This window comes from Caloenas nicobarica, chromosome 7 (genome assembly GCF_036013445.1).
Source record: "Caloenas nicobarica isolate bCalNic1 chromosome 7, bCalNic1.hap1, whole genome shotgun sequence".
Lineage (NCBI taxonomy): Eukaryota > Metazoa > Chordata > Aves > Columbiformes > Columbidae > Caloenas > Caloenas nicobarica.
The window spans coordinates 16,016,231-16,031,945 of NC_088251.1; the positions used below are offsets into that span (position 1 = coordinate 16,016,231).

General features: G+C 38.6%; 1 protein-coding gene across 1 annotated transcript in view; it reads left to right on the top strand.

Moving 5' to 3' along the window:
• The first annotated feature begins 687 nt into the window (after positions 1-687).
• LOC135990990 (adhesion G protein-coupled receptor A3-like) overlaps positions 688-15,715 on the top strand; it is a 272,534-nt gene continuing 257,506 nt past the window's right edge. Inside the window, exon 1 of the mRNA XM_065639202.1 lies at positions 688-938. Coding sequence (XP_065495274.1) covers positions 718-938 — 221 coding nt within the window. The 5' untranslated portion in view covers positions 688-717. The remainder of the gene's footprint in view (positions 939-15,715) is intronic.

Below are 15,715 nucleotides of genomic sequence, written 5' to 3' on the forward strand. Positions count from 1 at the left end.
ATGGGCCCTTCCCAGAAGCAGTGGCTTGCTGGCCAGCACAGCTGGCTGGAGGACTGTCCTGTCTCTTGGTCTACACTGACCTTTCCCCATGGCCTGAAGCTCCTTTCCCATCACCATAGGTGTGAACAGCAATTTGCACACCCGTTTCTTGAGAGTGGTAGGAAAGATGGCTGTTTTCAAAACTAGACTCCCCACCCGTATAATTTTTCAGCTCCTAATTTTCCAACCTCTGCCCAGGCTGGTGGCACCCGCTTTGCCCTGCAGCTCGTCCTTGGCGCATCTGTTTTTCCCCCTAATTAGCGGACACCCAACGCGGGCTGAGGGTTCAGCGCGGCGAGCGCAGGTTCCAGCGGCGCAGGGACCTCCCTGGGGCTGCGGCTGCCGGCGGGGCGCGGGGGTGGCCCCGGACCCCGGCGGGGGCTGCGCCCGGTGGGTGGCAGAGGGAGGAGGGGGCCTGGTGCCCGCCGCGGGGTCCGCCCAGCGCCGCCGCTTCACGGGCTGCGGCAGGAAAGGAGCGGCGGCTCCTCGGAGGAGGAGGAAGGGGCGGGGGGGGTCCCTCTGAGCGGAGCCGGCCGCAGCGGGAGGCGCGGCGAGGCGGGGCGGGCGCAGGAGGCGTGGAGGGGACCGCGGCGCCCGCGGAGCGGCGCGGAGCGGCGCGTGCCATGCGCGGCGCGGAGCGGCGGGCGCGGCAGCTGGCGGCTCGCTCGCTGGCTCAGCATGCGCGGGCTGTGCCGCCGCCTTTGCCTGGTGGCCGCCGTGCTGGGGCTGTGCGGGGGCAGCAGGAACTGCCCCGACCTCATCGTGGACCGCTGCCTCTGCGCCGCCGAGCGCTCCAAGGGGCCCGGCCGCCCGGCCCTCCGCATCAAAGTGGTCTGCAGCGGCGGCGACTTGGTGGAAACTTTGCAGCCCGCCGTGCTGCCCAACCGCACCGTGTCCCTGTGAGTACGGCCCGCGGGGCAGCGCGCACCTGGCGGCGGTCGCCCCGGGATTCCCCCCGCGGGAGGCGCTGGCACGGGACAGAGGGTGCCGCGAAGGAGAGGGGTGTGGGGGGGACGCGCACTCCTGGGCGCGGGGGGACCCCTCAGCGTGGCAGTGCCCGCCGCCCGGACAGCTACCGGGCGGAACCGCTCCGCTGAGACAATAACCCCGGCCTGGCTTTTAAAAAGTATGCGAGAGTTTGTTCGCCTTTTTTTTTTTCCCCTTTTGGTCTCAGTTTGGAAACTCTTGCTGGCGTTTTGGTCGAGCTAGGGAAGCTGGGCTTATCCTGATGTAAATTGCATGCTGCTGTGTGTGGTGGTTTGGGAGATGTCAGTGCTAGCAGAACTGATGAAGCTCGCTGGTGCACCTTTCTACTGGTGGCGGGATGGGCTCAAACTATCCGGGCAATAAATGAATGGTAACGATAATGGTAAACTGCACTCTGGATCCCCGTGTAATTATCTGGTTTCCCCCTTCTCTCTCGTCTCCTCTAAATAAAGTTTGGAATTTATGTCTTTTTGTGTACAAACGTTTGAAACGACCCAATCTCCAATATTGTTTTGAGCTGCCTGGTAATTGAAAATGACTCACAGCTTGGTGTGTGGTTTGTTTTTTCTTTTTTCTCCCCAAGTGACTTGGAAATAGGGTATGATGTTTTGTTGCCTGTTGCATGTAGCTAAACTTAAATAAATGATATGTATTGTAAATAAAGTAGTAGAATGTTTTGTAACTGGAACATCAAGTATAGGTGAAAGTGATGTCCCTGTAATGGACCCAAGCAGTAACAGCTCTGTGACATTTAGCCTTTACATCATGCACATATCAACAGACCTTTTATTGTTGAATTTAGTTCTGTTGACAAATCCCGCTGTGAACATCTCCACTGTTCACTGCATTTTCTTTAAGTCAACACTTTTAGGAGACAATTGGTAAAGATAGTAATTTATAACATCTGGAGATCTTGTGTTTGTAAATGTACAGATGTGCTGTGTATGCTTCAGTTCAGTTTTAGCTATAACTGTTGAGTGACTTGATGCTGATCAGCTGTCTGCTGGTTATTCATTTGGGAAACTTTCGCTTGTTAATATACAGGATATAATAACTACATTTCCAGGTAAATTTTAGTAGGCTGGTTTAGAATAAAATCATTACATCAATGTAAGATTTGGCCTAGGAGATAAATCCACTGCTATTTCTCTAGTTTATATAACTGGCTGTACAGCTACAGTTTGTACTCCCCAAAAAGTATAAAATGTCAACAGCTTTTTCCATTAGTTAAAGATCTAGAAACTCTCACACACAGCATGTCTGCAAGGCTTTTTCTTCTTAAGCGTTGGTTTACAGAGTTTTGTTTAGTTTTTCTTTTTCCCCAAGAAATTTTTCTTTTGACAAGGTAAGTACCAGTAGATGAATCCAGCTAACCATAAGATCACCAGAAGTATGTATTCACTGTAATGAAAAGAAATTGAATTGGAAACAGAAGTGAGAAAAGACGAAGAGGGGAAGTAGTGCATTTGAAGTAGTAGGTGGGAGGTTTTGGTCAATTAGACATAGGATTTAAGGCACCAGAAACAAACTTGATACTATCACCCTAAACATGCGCATTTCAGGTAACACTTGCCCATACTTCTTAGAAAGATACCATGTTAGTTTTTTTAAACTTAATTACAAATAACCATTGATCCGAAAGCTGATTAGCTGTCCTTAGTTGATATAAAACATACACATCATTGCTTTTTTTTGTATTTCACGTGGGCAAGTACAGTAACATGTATCACCTAAACTTATCCCTTTCCTCTTACTGTCTGTCTTGTACGTTTGTGGTGTGTGGTGTTTTTTTTTTTTTCTCAACAAGTAAATGTAAGGCTAAATCTTGAATGTAAGGGTAATCTTGAATGTAAAAAGACCGTTTACAAGTCTGTGTTAGGGTCATAATAATTTTCGGTAGCTGGAGCATACAGATGACAATTTGATTGAATGTGTCAAAGATTTTCCAGGATAAGCTGGTTTTGATGAATTAAATTACACTAGTGAGATTTGGCCAGCTGCAGAAAATAATGATAAAAAGCTCAGACACTAGTGCTCACATTTGTTTATGTAGCTGCATGGAAGACTTGGGCAAAAGAGAATATTCTAGTAGATGCTGCCTCCTTCCATTCAGTTTTATGGGCCCACAGAGAGAAACATATGGAACATAACCTTTCAGATTGCTTTAACAATTAAGAAATATAGAGGTGGATAATGGGATGTATGCTCAGATGCAGTAACACATTAATGAAACGATGTAACAAATTGTTTTTCTTGGGTAGATTAAGTAATCTTCTCATATCTCTCTATATTATATAGGGATGCTGCTTCTCTAGTGGCATTTTGTTTTGGAAGGGAAAATCAAAGCCAAACTGTTATAACTCTTCTACCAGTATGACAGAGGAATTACTTCTGCTGTATCTATTAAGCCATTAAAAGATGAAGTTATGGATGTGTTACACTTTATTTACATGTTAGGTAATGTTGCTTATCAGCAAATTTAAGAAGTTATTATTTGTTAGTTGTTTTTTTTTTTTTTTTTTTCACCTAAGTGACGATGTACCTTGGCTGAATTTCACTATTTAGGCTCTTTGTGGCATATGTTTACTAAATTATCACCACCGAAAATATTTCTAACACAGTCATGTACAGTGACTACAAACTAGTGTGAAGTCACTGAAGAAACACATATTCTTGACAGATTCAGACCAATTATTTCCAGCTTATGAGGTGGGAAGTTTGCATAGTTTCTCTGAAATTGTATGAACACTAGAGCTATTCAGTGCTGTCTGAATGCTCCCAGTAATAAACAATCACACTAGAAATAAAATCAAAATATAAGCTAGTAAAGCAACTATCCCCTCCTCTTTATTTTGTATTAAAACCCCAAACACCCCACCTTGTTCTGGACCATGTTTCCTTGTCTTTATTTAGTATTTTACTGTTTTGGAAATGGGACTCAAGTGGTTGATGTGGATCAAAAGAAAAAAAATAGCTGTAGCTTCACAAAGTATTTGCGTGTATTTTGTTAAAAGGAATTCTAGCCCTTATTGATTTGCAACATGTATTTCTGTGCCTTGTGTATCGGGGCAGCGGTGGAGTAAGGGAGTTACTCTTCTTTTCCATGAAAAATACAGCTATTGAATCACTGATTTATGAGATCTGCTCTCCTCACTTCACTTTCAGTTGGCAATGGAAATGTAGACCCAACAAGGAGGAGTCATCTCCCTTCAGGATGATATAGTTTTCTTAGTTTAGGCTTTATAGCCTAATACTTGGGAATTCTTACATTGAAGCTATACTTTACAGATTTTTTTTTTTTTTTAGTTGTGTGATTTGGTTGTTGACGTGTAACTCTAGAGAAAAAAGATTATTTGCAATTTTCTTTCTCTTCTGTGCTAATGGAAATTTTAGTTATTATACTTTTGATTAGCTGAAATTTGGGCTATATGGAATATTGCCACTTTTTGCAATGTGGAAGTACTGCGGTTTGAAATTCCAGAAATTAGCAGATTAGATTATTTTCTGAATTATTCCATGTAAACTGGACAGTATATTGGTAGTTACTTACTATCTGTACTTTCCCCCGCGCCCCCTCCCCCCCTCAAATGGTGTTAAAAAGTTTATCTTTTAGTTCTTAGAAGCTCTTGGTTTGTTACATGACTTGATCTCACTGGGCAGAACATACTCTGAAGTTACAAATGGTGACAGTTTCTGATAATAGCATTACTATTTTTTATCCTCCCTCTTAATTCAAAAGGAAGTCCAGCATTTATACCAAAAGTTGTTATTTTTACAGATCTTACCCACAGATACACCTGTGGAAATCTGATGTTTTGACTGTCATGATAGAAATGAAACAAATTTAAGGTAGTATATGGATCATAGTGATTCCACGTCATATGGAAATCTTCATATCTATGCATTTCTTTTGACTTTGAATTGGAGGTTGTCTCATGTTCTTAAAATTTCAATTTCAGAGTGAGGCTACATGACTCCAGTGGTAATCAATAGCCATAATACATACAAAAGGGTTTTCGTCGTCAAAGCACTTCACAAACATTAACTAGTCTTCTGAAAGCAGCATTGCCTCACTTTTCTCTGTCCCAAAATTACTTTTGTCACATTCATTTTTGTCATGTCTACTGGAATTTATTCAAAGTTATTATATTACTATATTTATTTTATGCCCAGTCTGTCACACTCCTATATTTGGTTTAGAACATATCAATATGGTTTATTTAATTTAAGCATCTTGCTGTAAAAATAGATCACAAAAATGTTCTTTATGTTCCAAAGAGCTCAGAGTTTAAGCTGGCCAAAGCAAACAAAGCAAGAATTGAAGAAAGGATGAACCAAAAACATTATTTGGTAGTTTTATCTCCCCATCTTAAAATTAACATATTTTTCTTTATTGCTATGAGATCTTGCGTAGTATTTCTGTTTTGTAAATAACTGAGTGATTAACAAATATAGGCTAATTCTCATTATAAAGGGTTTCACAAAGATTTTCACCTTGGTTAGCTTCCTGTGTTCACTCAGAGTAGCAGAAACAAAGAGTAAAAAACAGGTTTCCTGCTGCATTATTTATGTGTATATACATATTTATACATGCCTTCTCAAAAACTCTTTAAAAAAAAAAAAAAAGAAAAGCCAGCTTAAAGCCAGCTTGCTGTTGTTAAAGAAACTCCTAACATAAAGCGAACTGACATAAAATACATGTAAGACTTGGAAGGTCTGGAACAGATGTTTGAGGAGAGCGAAATAAAGAGAAGAGAAAAACATTAGAGATGTAACATCTTTGGATATTAGTCTAGTCTTCCTTGATATTTCATGGTATAGATTCAATTAGAGTGGCCATAAAGTACCATAACTGAAAATACTTTCTTTATATTATTTCTGTCAAGGGAAAATCTATACCTGAATTCCATTGTCTTCTTCCAAATTATGACTTTCTTTTGATGCAACTGATGCATGGCATTACTGGAAATTTTAACACAAGAGCAGAGTAAAAAAGTTTCTGTTAAGACAAATAGAATTCTATTTGCAAATAATGTCCAAAATAAAATAAGGGCTGCTTTAATGGTTAGCAAATTAACAAGTCATACCGAGGTTTCTTTCCCTATTTATCCTTACTAATCTATGAATGTCATGAGGTGAAACAGTGCCATGTATTCTCCTGGTACTTTTAAGTTCTTAGTGTAACATCCTTTGAGTAAAGCAGTTTGTGGAAGAGAATGGGAGGAGAATTTTTGGAAACAGATAAGTTTTTTGCAGTATTGAACAGTTCATTAATTTGGTAATTTCATGTAGAAACCAAGTCCTTTTTTTCTTGCATATTTGCAGTATTGTGGTTTAACACTTAGTTTCTTTCCAGAGGTGAAAACAAACTGGTGAAGACAAACAGGAGGACAGCGATGCATGTGGGAAGGGACCTTTATCATATAAGTATATATCTGATACCTATTGAGAAGTCCTAAATGATGCTGGGACTTTATGATATGGTATGATTTGTCAGTTTGTTGGCTACTGAGCTTGTTTTCCTTAAGCAGGAAGAGATTTAGTGTATGTCACCAGTTCTTTCTTTTTTCTAGATTGGCCGAATATTCATAAAACCTATTTAATTTTAACTATCTGAAGATATGAGGAACAGATATTTGTTTCTGAATTGTAGATATTCTCATTTGATGTTGCAGTAAGGTAGTAGCCAGGGAGAAGGTGATTTACGTATGTGGAATTTCCCTTTATAGGAAGCTGCACAAGTTGCTGCCCCTTGGGACCAAAGTACTGTCAGCCCTTAAAATGGACTGTTCTTTAAAGATTTGAAAATGTAGCTCTTGTTTTGTTTTGTTTTAGAAGGCATACTGAAATGTTTTCTCAAAATACATACCCTGACAGAATTATAAGATGTGAGGTGAGGTGAAGAGCAGTGAGTGATGGGGAGAGAGATGAAGAAGGGAAAAGGAATTTCTTAAAACAAGTCTGAATAGCTAGAAGGAAAGGGTCTGAAGAATGTTGTTAAATTGAAGCTTTAAAGGTTTAATATTTTATAGGTTCTCCTTTTTCTGTCTCTTCAGAGGTTTAAGATCACAAATCTTAATTGTTTGATTCTGTAGAACAACAGGATCATATTAGCCCCTGTGACTTTGGAAACCCATTTATTCCCTTGCCAATTAACCAGACCCAGAATGTTTCTGGGCAGAAATAGCGAGAATGACACTGCTTTCTTGTGTGAAGTTTCTCCCTATTTGGGACCCTCTGTCATCACAAATTTTGCAGCTGTTGGATCCAACCATGTTCCAGATAATCCATCCCTACTTCCCTCGTTGCTGTCTTTTGTCATTTTTATAATACGGAGCTGGCATAAATCTGAAAGTTAAAGTGTAGAGCATCCTTACCGAGCCAGAGGTTCTACTCTAACAGCCAGCAGGAAATGTACATTCATATATATGAAGCTTACAGACTTCCTTTGTGCACGTCTGAGTGTCAGAGCTTCGTGCCAGCTTGGTTTTCACTACTTCGTGATGTTTGTGCCTGTTTTCAAGAATCACTGTTTATGCTCTTTGACTTAGATTTTTTGAGGAAAAATTGCATATTGATTTCTAAGCTTCCTCTGTCTTCCTGATAGACTAGCCAAGCATACAAAACATGAAAAGGTTGGGTATGTGCTTCTCTATGCAACTATTATTAACTTTGATCAATCACAAGTTTGCTGGCTAGTTCTGGACTTCCCAAATACAACTTGGCTAAAACCTCTGTATTATTTATAATAACTTTTTTTTTTTCAATTTCCTTTGGCAATTACATAATACAGGGAACACACAGTTCAGCTTTGGTTCTTATTTTTGTTTCAATGTGCCATTCTTCACTCTTCTCTTAAAATCAGTTCCAACTGTGTTTTTGTGTCTGGGACTGATTTAGGAATACTCTGAAGGTATGGCTAGTCATATGAGAATTCTGCTTTGCAGTTTCTGTTATAATCTTATAGACTTGTTGACAGTTTCTTTTCTGTACTTAGTTGGATATAATCTTACCTGAAGAGCAGTATGTCAGATGTATAAACCATTCTGCCAATAAAGTTAACACACAGTGGTTCATTGGTATTATGCTCATAGACCCATAAATCTTTGCAAAAACCTGAGATTTATTCCTAGATTGCATAGAATTTAGATTTACTGATAGCTATGCATAAGTAAGCAAATTATTTTAAACTTGTATTTTAAGCTTTCCTTTGAGTGGCTGACTTCCTAAATGGTTATTAATCAAAACTCATAAAGTATATATACTGTAGGCTTTGTATAACACAAAATGAAGTTCAATGGATTTTGTGTGTTATTAAGGTATCATTATGGTTTTCAAGTAACCTGATAACTCAAGGCCTCCGAATTACAAATTATGGACATTTATGATTCTCCTTGATTATTGAAGAATTACTGTGATTTCTTCCTTCTAATAGCAGTAATGACAATGTCTCCCCATAAAACCCTTCTCTTTGTGTTATGGGATGGACTGTTCCAGAGAGTGCATGTTTTATTAACAGAAGTATAAACTGGGAGGGTAAAGTTTTTATGTGTACTGTAACTTCAGAAATGGACAAACTACATCATAGAATGGAAAATAAGGTTAAAACTAGTATTAACCAAATCAGGCCTGGAAAATTTGAAGAGAAGCATAGATTTAATGAAAGAATTGAACACTTAATATTACTATATAGTAGTAGTTCCATGGCAACAGTTATTTCGATATCTGTATTGCAAATTAATGTGCATAGTATCAATTTCTTGGAGAGCAGGGGGTGGAAGAAGAGGATAACCTGCTTGTGACCAACTTTAGTAATACAGTAGGTTTTACAGAAATTTCAGAGGAAGTATACTGAAAGGATCCTCTAATGGAATGCGCTAACAAGGTGGTGCATCAGGAAGCCTACCCACATTTGAGAGAGAGGGAGAAGAAAAACAAGTTATTGTCAATCTTGAGGAACCAAATTTACCAGCACTCCTAAGTGACTGAATTTTTACATATGAACGTGTGTCCTGTCAGGGGAACTTTGCACGCTGAGAAAAATTCTTAATTCTTTTTGTCTTCCATAGTTCGTTCTCTGTGCTTGGACCCACCTGCCTTTATTCCCAGAACCTTTTAATTGTGCCATTTCCTTTTTATTATTGTTGTTGTTAATATTATTGTTATTATTGTTGTTGCATTGGTACTTGTCCTTATTTTTTCTTCTCTTATGCATCTCGTTTTTGTTCACTGCTTACATGTATTGCACACTTTACTGCAAATGCATTTCTAAAAAGAAGAAAACCTATCTCCCTTCTCATCAGCTCTGCTCTTTGTCCTCTGGCATGCTCCAATTCTCTGCCAGCCTCTGCGCTTTCGCTGCTGTGTGCTGCAGCTTCTGCTTTCAGTTCAGTCTCCACCACTTCTTTAGTCTTGCTTCATTTTCCAGTTCCTTCTCCTTTTCTAAGACCCTCCATTACATCTTCCCTCATCACCTTTGATCCTTGACTCGTTTTATCCTTCTCTTCTGAACTTACTGAGTGGAACTGAAATGAGTGAGGAAATGGGTGCTCAGAGAGATATGGATTAAGTCCTGGAGTTCAGTGGTGCCTGGAATTGGGGCCAGACAAATGGAGCTGATCCTATTACACACCTTACAAACAAGAAAAATGTTTGAATTTGTAGCTCTGCCTCCTTACAGAGTTTATCATTAAAACTGCAGCCAGCAGAGTAGAGAAGTCTGAATATGGTTGTGTCAAGAAGTAATTTTATATTGACCCACCAAACGTGTTGCTGATGATCAGAAGCAACAGTCACAATGATCAGATTTGTTTTCCACCCCCAGCATTGTGTATTGTTTAGAAGGGAAGAGGAAAACTTAATTTTCAGTTTTCTCTACACCTTTCTGACAACATTCAAACAATATTGCAACTGTCCTTACAAAACTGAAATGTGTATAACACATATAATTATAGTGGTAAAGATGAAATCTCAATGTGTGCTCTTATTCTCATTGCAGTTCTTGAGCCAGAAAACTAAACTTTTCAATATGTGGGCAAATCTAAGCTTAAGGAATTACATTCATCTCTTTTGTGATATAGCTATTATTATTCACATTTTAAGTTTGTCATACAGCTCTATCTTAAATTATATCACATTAATGAACTGTTCTCAACTATAGCTATAGCAGTGGACAAATTCATACTAGTTTTGCAAAAGCCACAATTTTCCATCCATACTACATATAGGATACACAGGAAAGGAAACACAGTCAAAATGCACAAAACAAAGCATGCTTTCCATTGGAAGAAGACAATATGTTATTCCTTCAGTAATGAAATGTCATCATTATAAGGCTTTTGTGTTCGGCAAATATTTTTTGAATTGTATTGTACTAACGTTTTCATCATTAGCCTTATTTATTACTAGAGTCCATGGTGGAGTCATATGATTTGAGGACCTGTTTTTTGTGGGCCCTGAGTATACCTGAGGAAGAGCAGAGAAGCACAACATTTGAGATGTGAACATCAGAAAATGCAGAAAATGGCATGGTGTAAATCATAGGTGTTTCGTATTTATCTGTTTATATGACTTAATGTGTGTTAAATGAATGCAAACTGCTGTTCATGTTAAATAAAGACTTACCTGACCTATTTATATACTTGCTGGTCCTCATGGAGCTATAGCAGATATTCTAGTGCTAATGTCTTTAGTTTAAACAGAAAAAGAAACAATGAGATTCACAGAAAAAGGGAAAGCAATTTTTCTAACACTTTTCTTTGTCTTTCCTTTTACTTCTATAATAAAAGGATGAATAATGAAATTCCTAATGCTTAAAAAGTGGAAAACCCCCCACATTAATGGTCATTTATTGTTGTACTATTCATAATTCTCTCCACTTTCTACATAATTACATGTAAATAACAATGTAGTCAACAATATAGATTGATGAAGCAAAAAAATAACTATAAGAGCTAAATAAATGTAATAAATTCTAATCTTCTGCATTTAGAGCAAATGAAGTTACCACTTTAAAGTACTTCTTGTTTATTGATTATCAATACAAACCTGCTTCTAATAAACTACTCTTTCAGAAACAATTCTTAATTAATTTGTGCCTATATTTAATAAAAAGTCCATTAGTGAATTGGTCCATAAAATGGTCTTCATAACAATTTTACACAGTTAAACAGTAAATTGCTGACTAGGACAACATCATTTTAGGATAAATAATAGAGTAGTATTGCTAATTGGACAAAATGACTTTAAATGAAAATATCCTCCATGCTTTTTCATGTATTATTAATAAGACTGAGGGAGCTGTTTGCTTGAATCTCCCTGTAATCAAATGCTACGTTTGTATTTTCTGTAGGCACTTTTGAAGAAATCATTTCAACTGTTGGTATCATTATTATGGTTACTTTACAAATGGGATACTTGGTTACCAAGCTTTTTGATAATGAAGAGGGATTAGATGCCAAGACCTAGTTTGGAATAGATTAGAACAAATAATTTTTTAATGCTAGCTTTCAAGAGTACTACTTTAGCTGAGGCAGAGTAATTGTTTTAAATAAAATCCCACAAGTAATCATTTATTAAATAGCACTGAAGTGTGTGTGTGTAGTGTGTGGGGTTTGTTTTTTTTTTTGTTTGTTTGTCTCGTTTGTTTGGTTTTTTTTTTCTCTGAAAGTAGCTGTCAAAATGGTGGTATTGAATTATATGTTGAGCCAGTGGTTCCATATTATTAGTTAGTCTATAAGCCTTTCCAGTTGGCTGGTGTTTCCTTTTTGAAATTGGAATAGCTAATAAAGCTTCGGAAGAAGCTTTAAGCTGAAGAACTGGGTCAGCTGGGTTTCCCATCTGCTTTTACTTGCTGCTTTGCTGTTTTGTCTGAATTTTCAGTTACTAACGCTGAACCAGCACCATGTCTCCAGTTCAGAAGTGTTTAAAAGCAGGTGCCTAGGGTAAAGTAACAGTGTGAGATTTCCCAGAAGAATCTTCTAGTGTCCACCCCAACTCAGGATTGTAGTTCCTGTGTATTTAATTTGCCAAAACGGATTGTTTTTCCACAGCCCGGTCCAGCACCCTCACAAGAAGTGGCAAGAAGTATTACAGCTCAACTGCATGCTGGCAAGGAACGTCCTCCTTTTGTTTATTTCTTAGCTTCAAGAACTCAAAACTCTTTCTAATTTGTTTCAGCCAGAGCTGATGTGGTTATCAAACTCAGGAAAACGGACCGGGTTCTGTCTTCAGTGGGAGAACCCATCTCTCTGCTTTTTTCTTGTTATTGTTAGTCACTGTCAGTAAGCTGAAAGGCAAGGAGGTGATGAAATTTCAAGAAGTAAAATTAATTCATACTATTAATAGTATGCTTTCTTGTATGTAATCAACATTGTGTTTAACTTTATGAAAGGAGACCAGTCATAAAACATTTTTATAACCAAAATCATTACTGTTAACTCAGTCCATGGGGAAATGCATTGGTCTTCTAAGAGAAAAAAATGAAGCCCTACTCCTGCTTTTAACATTTTGGATTAATGAAAAGTGAATAAAAGCCTGAAGTCAGTTTTCTCATTGGTTGGCCTAGTTTTCTCGTGGCAGATTGATAGATTTTCCTGCTTCCTTCTGTGTTCTTGAAGAATAAGTGCATCTTCAATTTTCTTTGTGTGTCGAGGCCAAAATTTTGTGCTTCGTTTAGTTGTTGGCACTGTGGAAAGGAGAGAGGGAGAAGGTCTGAGTGAGAGAAAAACCTATTAAGCTGCAATAACAGCATGCCAGTGAAAAAGAGTTTTGGAGGAGGTAAATGGCTTTAAAAGATAAAGAGTGCTGGTCGATTGGTCTTTTTTATTTTTTTTAATCTGTTAAAAATAATTTTGATTGGTATTGATGCTGGCAATGTATTTGTTCAGAAAGACTGCAGCATGGCTCTGCTGATAGCCCCTTTGCTTGAGTTAAGCTTCAGTTTTGTCTTTCTGTGTATTCTTTAGTTCACAGCTCTAAGCCTTATCACATGCAATGATAGTTTAGTAGATTTTGTTACAGAGTATGGGTCACCACTCTGTTCATATAAGGCTGGAAAGAAATGGGTAAAAAAACTTAGAAGTGGAAAAATTTGCATTTTGAGCTTGAATTTGTTGACTGGCGGGAAACAAAGGTAAAAATATTGACAATGTTATTTTAAACTGGATTACTCTTTTTAGCTGATCTAGAAGTCTTTTCGTAATGATCCCTTCTCAAGGTAGTCTCTACACATCATCTCTGCAGGACATGCATGAGGCTGATGCTCTCTGAATATCTGTTTTTTTGTGTAGGCTGTCCACAAAACCCCTGTGTTTCATCCCTGTCTCTGGGCTTAGGGCAGCCTGCTATGCTCTTTCCTTTTATTTGCTGCTTTGCTCTGCACCGTTTTCCTGATTTCTTGCCATACTGCTATTTCTTTTTAATGTGTTTTTTGGCGTGTGTGTGGTTTTTTGTTGCTTTTTTTTTTTGTTTTGTGGTTGTTGTTGTGTTTGTTGTGGTTTTGTTTGTTTGTTTTTTTTCCCAAACCTGTAGATTATGGAAGTCACCTTCCAGGAGCTGACCAGCAGCCAAGTCCTCTCCTTGAGCCTTTAGTAGGAAAGCTTTTGCCAGTGTTGGCCACTTGGGGCGCCTCACAGCTGCCAGATTGACCCTGAAAGAGGAGATGGTTAGAGTTATAAAGTGCTTACACCCCATCAACTGGTTTGATGTTTCTTACAGTAGGGCAAAATGCTTCAAATTCAGATCACTTCTTCCCTGTATTGATCTATGTGAATGGTTTGAAGATTTACAGACCCCACAGAGGAGACCCTGCCAAGTCATCAGAGACAGATCTGCCCTGCCAAGCACTTTCTATGTGTCTGGAGAAATGCGTCCATTGCCGACAGCGAGTCAGAGTCGAAGGCTGTCCTGCAGCCACAGAGGATGCTGTGGGATGCTGATGGGTTCCCCAGCCCTGAATGAGGATGTGGTTATAGGGAAATTGCTGTATTGTAATAGAAGTTATTCTGCAGAAAAGGACATTGATCACTGAACAAATAATGTTTTATTAACATCAGTTTGCCAGCGCTTCAAAGAATAATGAATGAGGGGCATGGGTGAGAATATGAGTTGATATCTTGAATTTATGAGTACTCTGTTAGCTGTCCTAGCCTTTTCTTCCTCTACTTTTCTGTGGTTTTCCCTGAGTTTCTGTGATTCCCTGAGTTTCTGTGATTGAGAAGAAGATTCATATAAAATCAAGATAAAATTCAGTAGTGACAAATGCTAAGTGTAAAAGGGTGTGTGTAACATTTTAACTTAACTTATGCATCGATTGACTCTGAACTAGACACTTATTCTCTGCAGGAGTGACACTGCAGTTATGATATACCCTGTGAAAATGAGGGCTCGGCAGAAGTCAACACTAGTAACCGTATGAAACGTCTTGTTCCCACTGTGTAAGCCCACAGTGGTGCATCTGCATCTTGGAGACTGTTTACTGTTCTGGTTCTTCCATGTCAAAAGGGCATAATAGGACAAGAAAAGGCACAGAAACATGCAGAGTTATGGAGAAGCTTGTGTGTGAGGAATGATGAATAGCTGAGGGAGTTTTATCCTGGAAACCTCTACAGTACATGAAAAGTGAATATGGAAGGTTATTCAGTGTTTTCCATAGTATAGGACTGAGGAGGCAACAAATTATTGGATTGGAGTTTCATGAGGAATAAAAAGTAGGCTAGCTACAGAGCTGCTTTCTGTAGTTTTTATATTCATGTATCTTCTTTTGACCACTGTCAAAGACTGGACAGTGAGCTAAATAGACTCCTGTCTGACCTGCTTCTGATGACTTTTTGCTGTTCAGTATATTTATTCATGATCCAGATGGAAAATATAAAGTTCTTAGAAGACAGACTCATGAGGAATGATTGCAGCCTGGGGCAGCTCTGTAGAGTAACCAGGATCACTTGGCGAGCTGGACTCAATAGATCAATGTTCATTTTAACATGGCCAAGAACATTGCCATATATCCAAAACAAAGAAAGTAGTCTGCACTTGCATGTTCCAGAAGACAGTTCCAAAATTGTGTCCTGAAAAGCAATTAATTATAATGGTGCATAATCAGTTAAACATCTGTTCCTGGTGTGATACTACTAAAAGTGCACTGATAATATCATCCTGGATCCAAAAGCAGGGAATAAAAAGCAGTATTTAGGAGTAAGTATTACTTTTGTTTGCTGCTACTGAGAAAAAGATGACTAGAAAAAGATGTTATAAATATATTTTAAAATTTCAAGGATGATTTAAGAACTAGAAAATATGTGTTGTATCCTTAAATATATTCTCATAAATCTCTTTTACTTGTTTGAGGTTAAGAGGTTATTTGATTATGTCCCATAGTTGAGCACACAGAAAAAAAGATGTCTGATATCAAAGATAATTTAATTTGGAAAGTAATGAGAGAGAGTCATCGAGAGCTCAAACCAAATGCATTCAGAATAAGAATGCCAGTAGAAATTTAAATGAGAGTAATTAACCTTTGGAAGACATCGGGACTGTGATGGATACTTCATTCTTAGATTAAGAAGTTAGTGGCGTGACGTGGCTTTTACTGCGAGAGGTTCTTTGCATTATGTGACATGATCACATTGGTCTCTTCTGAGCATTAAAATAAATGAACTGGTGAAAAGCTAATTGTAGTATGTATTCACAC